The sequence below is a fragment of the Strix uralensis genome, chromosome 3 (assembly GCF_047716275.1).
Source record: "Strix uralensis isolate ZFMK-TIS-50842 chromosome 3, bStrUra1, whole genome shotgun sequence".
NCBI lineage: Eukaryota > Metazoa > Chordata > Aves > Strigiformes > Strigidae > Strix > Strix uralensis.
In genome coordinates, this window is record NC_133974.1 from 97,710,290 (window position 1) to 97,723,461 (window position 13,172).

The 13,172-nt window shown below is 37.5% G+C and overlaps 1 protein-coding gene across 1 annotated transcript in view; it reads left to right on the forward strand.

Moving 5' to 3' along the window:
• The window catches only part of PPP1CB (protein phosphatase 1 catalytic subunit beta), a 29,777-nt gene extending 16,823 nt beyond the window's left edge, over positions 1 to 12,954 (forward strand). The window contains exons 4-8 of the mRNA XM_074863520.1: positions 99 to 203; positions 5,240 to 5,311; positions 8,786 to 8,937; positions 10,437 to 10,571; positions 11,195 to 12,954. Of these exons, the coding sequence (XP_074719621.1) occupies positions 99 to 203; positions 5,240 to 5,311; positions 8,786 to 8,937; positions 10,437 to 10,571; positions 11,195 to 11,299 (569 nt within the window). The 3' untranslated portion in view covers positions 11,300 to 12,954. The remainder of the gene's footprint in view (positions 1 to 98; positions 204 to 5,239; positions 5,312 to 8,785; positions 8,938 to 10,436; positions 10,572 to 11,194) is intronic.
• Positions 12,955 to 13,172: the final 218 nt, after the last annotated feature.

Below are 13,172 nucleotides of genomic sequence, written 5' to 3' on the forward strand. Positions count from 1 at the left end.
ACAGTTTGCTAGCATTTTTGGTCAGGTTGTGATAGGTATTGCAGGTTGGCTTTAAGAAAAAAAACTTCTCTTCCTAATGTGGCATGCTGTTCTTGTAGGCAAGCGGAGATTTAACATTAAGCTGTGGAAGACCTTCACAGACTGTTTTAACTGTCTGCCTATTGCAGCCATTGTGGATGAGAAGATCTTCTGTTGTCATGGAGGTAAGCTGACAACTGCTTTTAAAGGCTGTGTCTAAACTGATCTTTGGGTTAATGCTATACCAAATGGGGTGTGGATGTGCATACCTGATATTTAGCTGGAGACTGTGAGGCTGCTGTTACACCTTGTGCTTGTCTGTGCACCCGGCAACAGGTGGATGTCATCCTTACCTGATACACATGGCCCTTTGCCTGAGGGAGGGGCAAGTGCATCTATTCAGCATCCGTATGGCTCTGTGAAGGATACTGAATGCTAGAATTCTTGATGATTTGCCACATGACTTTTTGCTGTTACCCTCTATCGGTGCAGCCTTAGCTAACATTAGCATCCCTAGCAGTGAATTGAAAGAATAACTTTCACAGGTAACCCCAGCTCTATAGTCTTGGCCTCTTTAGCTGGTTTCATAAGATGTTGGTGGAAGGGACCTCTGAGGTCACATGGTTAAGCCTGATGCTTGAAGATATTTGTTAATGTTCAAGCAGGTCAGCCATGGCTTGCTCCGAGTCCATAAAACCTTCACTATTGGAAAAAATCTGCATGCTATGGGCACCTGTCCCAGTGCTACCGCGTTCTTGTAGTGAAAAAAGTGTTTGATGTTGATCTGACTGAGGCAGGTGACTTGTCTGAATACTGGAACTTACTTCAGCACTCTTCTTCGTAGAAGGGGACTCCCCATATTTTTACAGGCAATGATGCTCACAGGTTTTCAGGACCTTGCAGAGTCAAACAGTTAGCAACAATTTTAAATTACTTGTAAGAGCTGTCCTGTCTTTTTGCAGCGGTCTTTGCAACTACCTCTGTTAATAAGCAACTTGATGCCTTGCACTGAGTGATCCAGATGGTGTGGTGGGTGTCACACCTGCATTGTCAGTGAGGTAATTGGAGATCAGTGGAAGTGAGAGCACTGCAGGAACCTCTAGTTTGACTGAACAAGTCCATTTGGAATTAGAAATAGCGTGCACCCAGAATTCCTGAGCAGACTTTTCCAGACTTTGTGAGGTTGTATTGAAGGCTGTCATCCTGCCTTTAATTACAGGTACCTCTGCAAGAGCTCTGCCTGTATGGAATGTTCTGTAGAAATGATTCTGGCTCTTCTTGCATCTTGTATTAAAAGCTTCTGCCTTCAGTGCCTGCTAGTATAAGCTATTAGAGTGTTAGCATTATATGCTCTGAGGTATTGTCATCTATCTAAATACAGAATTAATGCAGTGATAGAGAGCTGAATCTGACAGTCTCCAGGTAGCATGGACATATTAAAGTACTTGTTTTCTCACAGGTCATCTTTTCATCTCATTTGCAGTCAGTGTGGTGTGTTGTCATCTTTTTTTCTTAAGAACTGGTACCTATTTTATGGGCTAGATCTCATAATTTTTAGAATGTGAGATACAAAATCACTTCTGCACCAAGGTAGCTGCTTATCAGTGGCTAAAGCTGTGTAATAAATTTGATTTCAAAAAAGCTGGCAGAGGAATTATTCTTTTACTATCATTACACTTTTTCAAATTTTGTTTTATTTGGGAAACAGCAGAGAATGAACAGTGACAAAATACTGTGGTGTTTGAGGCAAACAAGCTTAGATGGGTGGTAGGAGGTAATCAAGGAAGCTTAGCAGGTAGAGTAGAATGCTATGTTCTATGACAAATCCAATAGTTTTGTGTGTATATGTGCTTGAGACCTGACTTATGAGCAAGAAGCCTAGAAAGGTATTTTTCAAGGAAAAAAAATAAAGCTTTATTATAAACATATTATAATATCTTGGGGATTAATCTTTTGGTTTTTATCAATAGGAGAACTTCTGTGCATAGTATGCTTTAAGGATCCTGTTATGAAAAGCAGTATTTACTTTATTGAATGCTAATTGTCCCTTAAACTTGTACAGGCTTCATCTGTAACTGAAATGACTATCACTCGCAACTGATCTGCAGCTGTGAAATAAAGTGAAAAGATTACTAAATGCGCTGTGTGCTCCTAATAAATGAAAGTGGACATTCAGCACATAAGTCTTGCCCTTTTTCCGCTCTTCTCCAATCCTATCCAAGCTGCATTCCAGATCCCATGAAGTCATGGACTGTCAACGCCTTTTCATGATGTTACTACTATAATAAACACTGAGGCAGCAACATAAACCATTCAACTCTGCTGGAGGTTGAAGCTAGCATGTAGATATAAGGTAGGTGCCTTTTTTACTATATTGCGCATTTTTGCATAGTTTATTTTTAAAATATTGTCCTCTGGGATATATAATAAAACTTTGCAAAACCGCATAACATAGTAAAACAAAAGGCACCTAACTTACCCCAGTAGGCTATCTACAATAGCTTAAAATCCTCAGTCAGATTTTTTTTTACCTAGACTTTTCTGGGCATCTGCTGGTTTGAGTTCTCTATCTCACAATATAAATCAAACCTCTTTTGCCATCCTTGTCTTCAAATGTTCATGCCGCTGAAAGGATCTTTCATTGTATCCTTCCCAAGACCTACCTCTCTCTCTTCCCTGTCTTTCCACGTTGCTCATGCAGGTCATATTTTGGCCTTTTCTTAAGGCTCTCCTCTCGACTTCTGACTTTGCTCTTTATCTTGCTTCATTAAAGCTTATTCCATAACCATTCCCTACTGCTCTCTTTGCTCTGCTTTGTATGCTGTACAGTATTCTCCTCTTATATGTGACACCCCTCTCTAGTTCTAGAGACCTTATGTGATTACTTTCAAGTCTCTATAAATTAAGTCCATGTTGTAGTGTCATATTGATGGAACACTTGGTCTTATCACGTTGGCTTTAACCTCTGAGACGGAAGTCATGTTAGTTTAGTAGAATACTGGATTTATGCAGTACTTTCAAGCTCTGTAATTCTGTTGTTCTTGTGACATTAGTGACAATGAAGTGTATGTTGAAGGTGAAGTCTACTTGATAATCTTACATAGTATCCAAAGAGACCTGCGGATCTTCCTGGATTACACTATAAAAATAAGTAACAGTTACTCTTACTTTACCAATTCCACCTCATCAGGGAGTAGTTCAAATCTAGAGTCTGGAGTTGATGAGTCTGCCAGGAATAATGACAATTCATTTTCTGTTTTCCTTTAGGGAAGGGGTGCTGCTCTTACGTTTTGAGAAGATAGTATACTGAAAGATCCTTTTTCTGTGCTTAACTGTCATTATGTGACAAGACAACTTAATTCAAATATGTACTTTTCAGTTTTCTTTCAGTACTCAGTAGGTTGTAGCAGTCACTAGTAGTAGCAGCTTGACAATGAACTGCAGTAGCCTGTGTTCTTATTTCCTTGATTTAATGCTGATCATCTACAGTTTTTGTCTGTAGATCTGAATTTGAGACATTAGCTGTTTCTTTTTGTGCAGGGAGAGTTAGGAAGATATTTGGGAAAAGAAGACCTCTTGGGTGGTTACAAAGGGGTCTACAAACATGCAGGCGGTTTTGTGGGGGTTTGCTGTTTTAAAGTGGTGTGAAATAGCAGAAAAATTAACAGCTACAGGGTTAAGACATGGTTGGTAATAATATATTTTAAAGAACTTAATGTTTTGGGTGCAACCTGAAACGCTGAGAGCTGTAACCTCATAGAATGTCACAAACTGCTTGTTTCACTGAGATTGTCCATTGCTATCTCTGGGGTGTGGTGCTGAGTAGAATCAGTAGAATCCACATGCCTTTGTGCTTATGTACTCTGCATGCAAATAGATCAGGTCTTGGGGAAGGGGAAGTAGTAGGTTGGTCAAAGTTTTAAAAGCTGATTATCTATTTGTATTTATATTAGTATCCCTGTATTGTTGTGTAAGTAGACTTGACTAAAACTCCTTTGATACGCTATTTAATGTAAGATTTCTGCCATCCTTCACAACCTCAAGGTAATGTTGTGAAGACACCCTTAACAAGCTGATGAGGGTAGAAGACTTTTATCACAGGACAGCTTCAACAGAAGTCTAAAATCTTAATACTCGAAGTTCTTCGAGTCTTTATATCAAATGCATTGGAGTCATTGCTCCTGTAACACGTACATTGCCACTGTGCAAACTCTGATGTCAGTTGAAATTATTTTATGCGGTGATTCCTTTCCAATGGCAGGTTTTCTTCCATCATGTTCAAAGTTCTTGACCAAGTCAAATGGATAAGGCTTGATAATATGAAATAAGTTTCATCACAAATTATGTCATCATGCTCTATTTCCAAATTTGCAACTTTCTTAATTAGGTAATCTTGGCCTAAGTTATTTAAGTCACTTCAGGACCCTTATTTAAGGATGTGTTAAGATGCTAGAGCATCTGGTAGGCTCCTTTTCATCTCTGTATGCTCAAGTAGAAAAGCTCTAGAGTTTGTACTTAAACTGTTCAAAGGGTGGCTTTGGAATCCCATGTTTTGGCTGTAATTGCATGTTAATATGGCAAAGCTATACAAAGAGAGCTATGTCTGTGATAAATGATATTTTGGGTAATCAAGGTACTATGGTTTTATAAGTGACTAAGCAGCTGAGCTATAGTAGATGACTACCTCTGTGTTCCTTATGTATTGCAATTTCTGTCTAGTATTTGTTTACAGCATCCAGTGATCGCTGCTCAGCTGGTATGTGGTAAAACACTGAAATAAAGAGATGTGACATGATTCCAGTCACACCTGCAGGCTGTGGTCTTTCAAAGCTGGGCAGGGGATTTTCCTCTAGCTTTTATAAAGTAAGGTGGTTGTAAAGGTCACCTGCACCCAATTTAATTGTGTTAGATAATTGAAATGCTGTCCTTCACTGGTTCTCTCTAGGAACCTGTTTAAGAGAACATAGTTAACTGTAGAGTTCTGTGCTATGTAGCTAAAAAGATGGTAGGAAAACAATTAAAACCCCTTGCTAATTTAATTTGCATTATTTTCTGTCCCTCTGTTCAGGAGCTTAATTGTCTTATAGCAAACTATCTTTTGTTTATATTGCAGTGGAAACAATGGCTGCTGTATGACTTTGAACCTCTAATTGTGTGTTCTCAGGAACCCTTGTTACAGGTAAAATACATAGATAAGTCACTTGTTTTCTTGTACTTACAGGACTGTCTCCAGATCTCCAGTCAATGGAGCAGATCCGGAGAATTATGAGACCTACAGATGTTCCTGACACAGGTGAGTTACATGGAACTTACTGTAAGTAGGTCTTAAAAATGAAACATGTTTAATCAATTTCTGTACAGGCAATGCTGTGACTTAACACAACCTCTGTCCATAGTACAGTATTCTTTGACGTCTGTGTAGGGCGTGAGTCTTGTTGCTCATGATGGCTAAGTTATCTGATACGTTAGAGGCTATAGCCCATGTTGTTGCTTGTCATAAGAGTAGGATACATTATCCAAGCTTGAATACATTATCCACAAGTTTGCCTTAAAACAAACTTAGAAACCTAGTGAAAGGTCAAATGAAACTGAACAGCTAGTTCTTTTTCTTGCTTTGGTTAGGCACACCCAAACCTTTTAGTCTATCAGAGAACATAACTGTTTAAAGCTTGCTGAATATTATTTAAAGTGTTTGGGCTTCTCTTTACGTGGGGTCATATCTCCTTCCTCTCTAAATTTGTAAAATATAGCTCCTACTTCACTGCAGTTGCGATTTCAATTGCTTGTATCAATGTGCTAGTCCTGAAATTTTCTTATAATACATTAATACTTTGTATAAAGATGTTGGATGCAAATGGCCAGTGCTTTCTGTACAATAATCTTTTGAATGGTTTAATTAATCATCTTCCTCAGTGTCCCATTTATTCCAAATTTTGTTACTAATAGATTGAAAAGACTGTCAGGCAGTGGAATGGAATATTTTTTTAAAGTGTTGATTTCAACAGTGGTCTGAAATTAACTTTCAGAGGAGATATCACATCTAAACCTTTTTTAAAACATAAATTACAATTACAGTTTAACCTCTGAATAAAAGAATTCTACTTCTGCAGTGTTCCTCAGTGCTGATGCACAGGAATAATTCAGGGACTACCATTAATATATGTACTGTCCCTTAAACAACAACATTTCTTTACAAGCTGGTATATACACACTTGACACCCAGAAGCATTACTAGACTGCTGAATGAGTGTTTCTGTAGTATAAATTACTACATTATTCTTCCTTTTATGCTACTTATTCACTCAGTGCATAACCAAATAAATGTCAGTACAAACAAGTCAATCTTTACATTTATCAGAGCTCTCAGAAAAGGTAGTTCTATTCAACAGGCTATTACTACTGCTTGAGCCACCCCCACTTCAGGAATGCCCTTGCAGAATGTAGTTCTGGTTTCCATGGATACTCCACTGAAATCGTATGTATTCTTAGTACCTCCTAAAAATAAGCATAGAGATTTTTAAAAAAGGCTTTTGATCTACAGAGTGGTTTGCAGTCTTAATTTTGCTTTCAGAAGCAATAGCTGGATGTTTACCAGCAGAGGAAAAATGAAATGTCCCATCAGAGGCATGATTGCATATGGTACAGTCACATAGATCTTGGCCTTTTGGAACTACTTAAGGTGACCAGTATTACAGAATGGAAGTAATCTTGTGGAAAAGTGAAAAAGAAACTGAAGTGGTCTCACTTCTGTGAAAGCTACAAGTCCTTAAAAGCTCTCCGTTTGTGAAGGGATGTCACTTAGTGAATGTTTGTGTTGATACAGAAGTTCTTGGTAGATGTTTGTGTAACTTGTGCTGAGAAGATTAGATCCTTATGATGGTTTCTTCTAGCGTGATGAAGAAGAACCTTTTCAACCTCAACTGCAATTTAAAGACCTTTTATTTCGGTGGCATTTTTATGGGGTTTGGAAGCTGTTTGCTCAAATCTGACTCTATTCCAACTTAAATCACTTAGCTTTGGTAATTGTTAAAGTAATTGCATTTTGTGAGGCCAAGGTATAAATGATGTGTTTTGGTCAGCGTTGCAAACCATTTGCTTATTGGGAAACTGTAACTCCCTCTTCTGTGTAATCTCGAATGCCTCGTATCAGCTGGTTATGATGCACTCCTGGTCAACCTAAGATATTGCAATGGTAGACACTGCATGTTAAAATACAAACCTACTTGGGCAGCATAGCTTCGTTTAGACAGTCTTGTTGCAGGGTTCTGTTACACCACTGCTAAAGATTGTGGGACAGATTTGCCTATTGCTGTGTATAACCCTAAAGATTATTTGATTTTGGGGAGAGAATAGAAGAGGAAGCGCTCCCTAAGCAGCTGAGACAAGCAGCTTTTGTCAGTAGTTGGAAATTCATTATAAGAAACTGTTAGGGATTGCAATGCAACAGTTCTGTTTTGAAAAACATGTTATTCAATATAGAACTAAATTTCAGTAAAGTAAGTTTTGGTCATATGCTGTCTGTATTCAGTAGGTTTTTTTCCTAGATAGATAGCTTATCTAAAATGGCATTGAACTTGCTCTGTTCTTTGTCTTCTAAAAGCAAATAAAATCTTAGCCTTTGCTAGAGAGGAACTGTGACTGGCACCAAAGACCATTTATATCTATATCTAAATACAGAATGGGCTAGTTGCACAGTAGGTTTCAGACATCAGTTTTGATTACAACTTGAAGGATCTGTTATTTAAGAAATAGTGTCTTCAATATTTTGTTTAGCAAATAACCAGACATAATTGTAAATTGAACTTCTGAGTGCCAGATAATGGAGCCTGCTGGCATCCCTTTCATGTTGTGAAACAATGCTCTTAAGTATTTAAATGCCTAAGGGTTAGTCATCACAGGTGAAGAAAGATTAGTTTCATGGAAGACTGGAATACACTTTGAATGCTTTTTGGTTTGCTTGCGTTGTAGTTGAACTGGCCTGCTTCTTTCTCATGTGAAAACTCTTTGAAAGTTCTATGTATAAAGGTGTTAAAATTGATCTAGAGAAATTTTTTTAGTACTCAGTTTTAACTCCAGAGTTAGCTGACCTTTTGTTGGCAGCAGAAAAAAGATCTTGACCAGTGCTAAAACGCCAGAGGGGTTTATTGTTCTAATTCAGATTCCAGACTAGTTAGTGTGAGGCTTTTTGAAGTCAACAGGAGTCCAAGCAAACTGAAAGTGCTACCTGAAACAATGTAGCAGAATTTTGCCACCTTAAATTTTGATTTAGTCACATAAAGGTTCTTCACATATGGTAAGAAAGATAAGAATCAAAGCTGTTCCATATTCAGAAGCTTGTGGTACAAGTTTATTTGCTGTATTTATGGCTGGCCTTGCATACGATTTTAAAATTTGCTGCAGCTTTCAAACTAAGCTTTCTTGGTGAGCTGTGAAATTGATGGTTGTCTTTTAAAATGCACCTACTGCAGTATTTTTAAACTCCTCAAATGCTGACTGTGAACATGCTGAATATTACAATTAAATATTATTTCAGAGAACTGTTTGGCTCTGGCTTGTTTTATCTCAAGGTAAAGTGGTGAGGGGGGAAAAAAATGTCCAGACTTAAGCAGATCATATCTTTTGTCTGAGTTGCAGTTTGTGTTGCTGATTTTGTTGCTAAGGCTTATTTTCTTTAGGAGAGCTGCTCTGGTAATTACAATAAAACTATTTTACATTATAGAATTATACGTCCTAAGACTAGCATCTTCACTTGTATTATCTTTCAAAGGCTTGCTGTGTGACCTGCTGTGGTCTGACCCAGACAAAGATGTGCAAGGTTGGGGTGAAAATGATCGTGGGGTCTCTTTCACTTTTGGTGCTGATGTTGTCAGTAAATTTCTGAATCGTCATGATCTGGATTTGATCTGTCGAGCTCACCAGGTATGAATTATGCTGCTGTTACTTCTTAAAACCTCTCCTAGACTTTCTGCCTCTTTGGTGCTGCTTACCAGTAGGATATATTTGAAACTTTGCATTGGGTTACTTACAGGAAAAAAATATTCCTAATAAAGGGACTATAGGGCTGTATTCTTCTGTTGACTCATATTGAACTGAGTGTCTAACGTCAGTGAAGTAAAATACTAACACTAGATTTCCCCGTTGATCTTTCTTCTGTATTGTCTGTTGACTGTTGTATATGAATGTCCGAGGTAAAGTGTCCAGGTTTAAAGTGGCAAAGTGTCTTGAATTCAAGATTTACGCTGAAGTTTCAGAGTTCTTGCATTTCAGTAGTAGTCAGTTCTCTGATAGTTGTGGCTTAAACTATCTCTGCTTCACTTCGAATGTTTCTACAAACAAGTCTGTACATAAAAGCTTTCACTGCTGCCTTCATTTTGGTTATGTAGAGTACTTTGGCATAGATTGTTTGACCTGCTGAAATGTGCAGAAAGCAATGTTATTTTTGGCATTGTCAATCTTTAAATACACTTTTTTGTAGTTTTTAAGTTACTTTAAGCAAGTGCCCTAGTTAGGTGGACATCAGGTTTCAAATTCCTGTATAACATTTCAGTTTCATTATTTAGTCAATTTTAAAAGATCTCTTCTGCTGTGAAATAAAAATAGGTGTTTTATTCTGTGTCATGGTTAGGCTTGGCTATACTATCAGAACACTTAAGTATTTCTCCTTGCAATTTTATTGCTAAAACATTAGAAGATTAGTCAGTGTGTGGAATGGATATCAAGATTTCTTAACTGCTGATCAAGATTGCTACCAATTTCCTGTATTCATGTAGTCACTTCAGTTCTTTATAATAGAAATATGACATCTTACAAAAGACTGTGGTGATTGGACTGAGGTGAGGGTGAGCAGTTGGTGCACTAGTCTTACTACAGGCTTCTATTTTGGGGAAGAGGGAACATCCTTAGATGATGCATCATACTACTTGCACGATTTTAAAGGTGAATTATGCTCTCAGAAAATGTGGCAGACCCACTTTTAGAGCATCAAAATTATAAAAAAAAAAGCCTACACTTGAGGTTTGTACTATCAAAACCAGTGTAAGTGAAACTTAATGGTTACAGTTGCAGCAAAGATGGTATCTGGACCTTGTGTGCTCTGAACTAATAGGTCAGACATCCAAATTCTGCGTATAAACCATAAAATGCTGGGAATCCTTAACTGGCGGTGCAAAATTGGACTTCAGGTATGATAATATTGAACAGTCAAGCTGATGCATATTTAATGTTGGAGTGTCAGACAGGTTAAGCTACCTGATTTGGCATTCAGTGTTCAGATAAGACAAAATGACTGAACCTGTCCTGTCTGAAAGCCAAGACATAAAATACCTCTTTAGTGTAAGTCCTGTTTGCCTCAAGACTGGCTTTTTTTTTCTTCAAAATTTATCTTTTGTGAGCTGTATTGATTTCTCTGGTGTTAACAGGTGGTTGAAGATGGATATGAATTCTTTGCTAAACGGCAGTTGGTCACCCTATTCTCGGCTCCAAATTATTGTGGAGAGTTTGACAATGCAGGGGGCATGATGAGTGTGGATGAAACTCTGATGTGTTCCTTTCAGGTATGATATATTTGTACATTAAGTTTTACTTTAGGTGTTGGGCTATATGGACTGAATTAGTCTGCTTGTTGACGTGCATATGGTGTGTCTAGGATAATATACTTGAGCTACAGAAAGGGCTGCACAGCAGGCTGGTGCTTGTGGACAATTAGAACTGCAAACCAACTGTTCTCCAGAGAACTCCATAGGATTTGCTGTTTTCCAAACTCCTGCATATTAAGTTATTCCCTCTATTCAGAGGCTTGTTTCAAAGTTTAATTGGGTGATTCTTTTTAGTCATACCTAGTGGTCAGAGTACCTAATGATGCAGACTGGTGGACTATCGAGAGCCTTTTAGTGTGGTTACTCCGATCAGATTTTAATCCCTGCTCCTTCCTGGACATGTTTTCAGCCCCTTTTCTTTCCCCTTCCCACCCCAATGTAGTGGTAGAACTAGAAGGATTTAGAAGTAGTATTACTGTTGTATGTAAGATTAAGAAATTTGTAGGATTGTGATGTGATTTCCCCACACCATCACCCTCACTCCTGTTGTTCCTGCTGAATGAGATTTCATGTTGGCTTAACAGTGTTTGAAATGTTCTTAGTTGTCACTGACTCAAAAGAACTTCTTTATTTTCTCTAAGATATTGAAACCATCTGAAAAGAAAGCCAAGTACCAGTATGGTGGACTGAATTCTGGGCGTCCAGTCACTCCACCTCGCACAGCTAATCCACCGAAGAAGAGGTGAAGAAAGGAATAATGTAGAAACACCATCAGATCTGTCAAGGACAAAACTCCATATTACAGTATCTAATAAGTGTGCACTGTAAAACCATCCAGCCATTTGACACCCTTTATGATGTCACACGTTTAACTTAAAGAGACGGGTAAAGGATCTTTATTAATTTTTTCTAGTAGAAAGATGTGCGACACTGTATTGTAACAAGTATAGCTCCAAGTTCTAATATCCAGCATAGAGTAAAAAAAAAAATATTAGGAAAAAACTATTGCAACTACATATTCACATTTACCACGGTTTTTAAAGTTGACCAACATCCCAGTTAAAACTTGATGTAATAGTTAAACCAGATGAGAGCATGATGTTCCATTTGTGTAATGTGGTCTTATTGTTGCTTGATTGCTTTTACTTTGGTTATTTTGTAGCTAGAATGATGCGAATATGGTATCTAGTCTTATTTCCCAGCTCTCTTTGAAATTGAAATAAGGAAGGGGCTTTTTAGAACAGCCATTGATCTCTTATCCTCCCCCAGCCTCCTGTTGTTCATAATAATGCCGCCCAAATGTGTGCCCCATTATAATGCAAAGTTTATAGTATGGTAGTGATTAAAAGGCAAACTTAAGTCCAAAATGCCCAGACTGGACAGCTAGCCAACACACACTGAGACAGAAAAACCTGTCTTGACTTTTTAACTTAAACTGCCACACAAAGAATTTGTGCACTACACTATTTTAAATTATTGAGGTTACACTGTGCTGTGGCACTTCATTTAACTTAGATAGGACAAAAATGGTATTGCCTATTAGTTGGTAACTTGATTATGTGGTACCTTGGCTTTAGTTTTATTAGCATGAAACACCTTTGGCATGCTTAGCTTCCAGGTAACTCCCTACCTGCATCAAAATTCATCTTACATAGTTCCACAGAACATGAAGATCCTTATTTGCTAAGCCTTTGAAAGCTGACATTCTTTTCCATAAGATGGTGTGTTTAAACGGATGTTGATCAACGGACAGTAGGCTAGCTGCCTAGTAGTGAGCTGAAAATGCTGTAGGAATGTCCAACATGATTGTAAGGCTTATGTCACTAAAGATTATATCCTTTGGATTTTCATGATCAAATTTCATATACTATTGTATAGACTTCTGCTTTGTAGTGTACTATAGTAGCAATAATTTCTGTACATGATCAAGAGTTATGCAGTACTTCTTTTCGGTTCTCTCCTTTCTTAAGAGTTAACATTGGCAAATGGCAAGATACAGAGAAGATACAAAATTTATAGTGGGATAAACGAAAGGCACAGATTTGTGATGCTTTAGGATGCAATACTTACTGGATATAACTACAAAAGCTTTTATTGAATATTGTCAAATTTGTAAGATTCTATGGGGGAAGGCTTCAGATTTATACCATTCTAAATGTGCATCAGTAGATGTAAAACTCTTGACTTCAGTATTGTCTTTGAAAATGTTAAATTGAGGATTCTGGTAACCTACGTTTTATGAACTGGCACATTATATAATGCAAGAGATATATTGATTTCTGACACAGTGAGCAAGTTCTTTAAAATGGATTTAAGTCTCTTTTCTAATTCCATTTTGTTTTAAATGCATATTTTAAATGTAGGTTTTTTCATTTAGTAAAAGTTGTCTAATTCATTTGAATGAAGTCTGACTGGTTATTTGAATATACCTCACTGTTACTCAAGAAGTGTGGAGTTTGTTTTTTAAAAAAAAAAAAATCAAAATTACAGCATACATATCTGTTATTGATATATATTGCATTGGTCTGTGGTTTTGAACAATGGTTTAATTTACCCCACATTGAAAGCAAGCACCGGAATTTCAATACATAGAATAAAATGTAGAAGTAGATTTTCTTC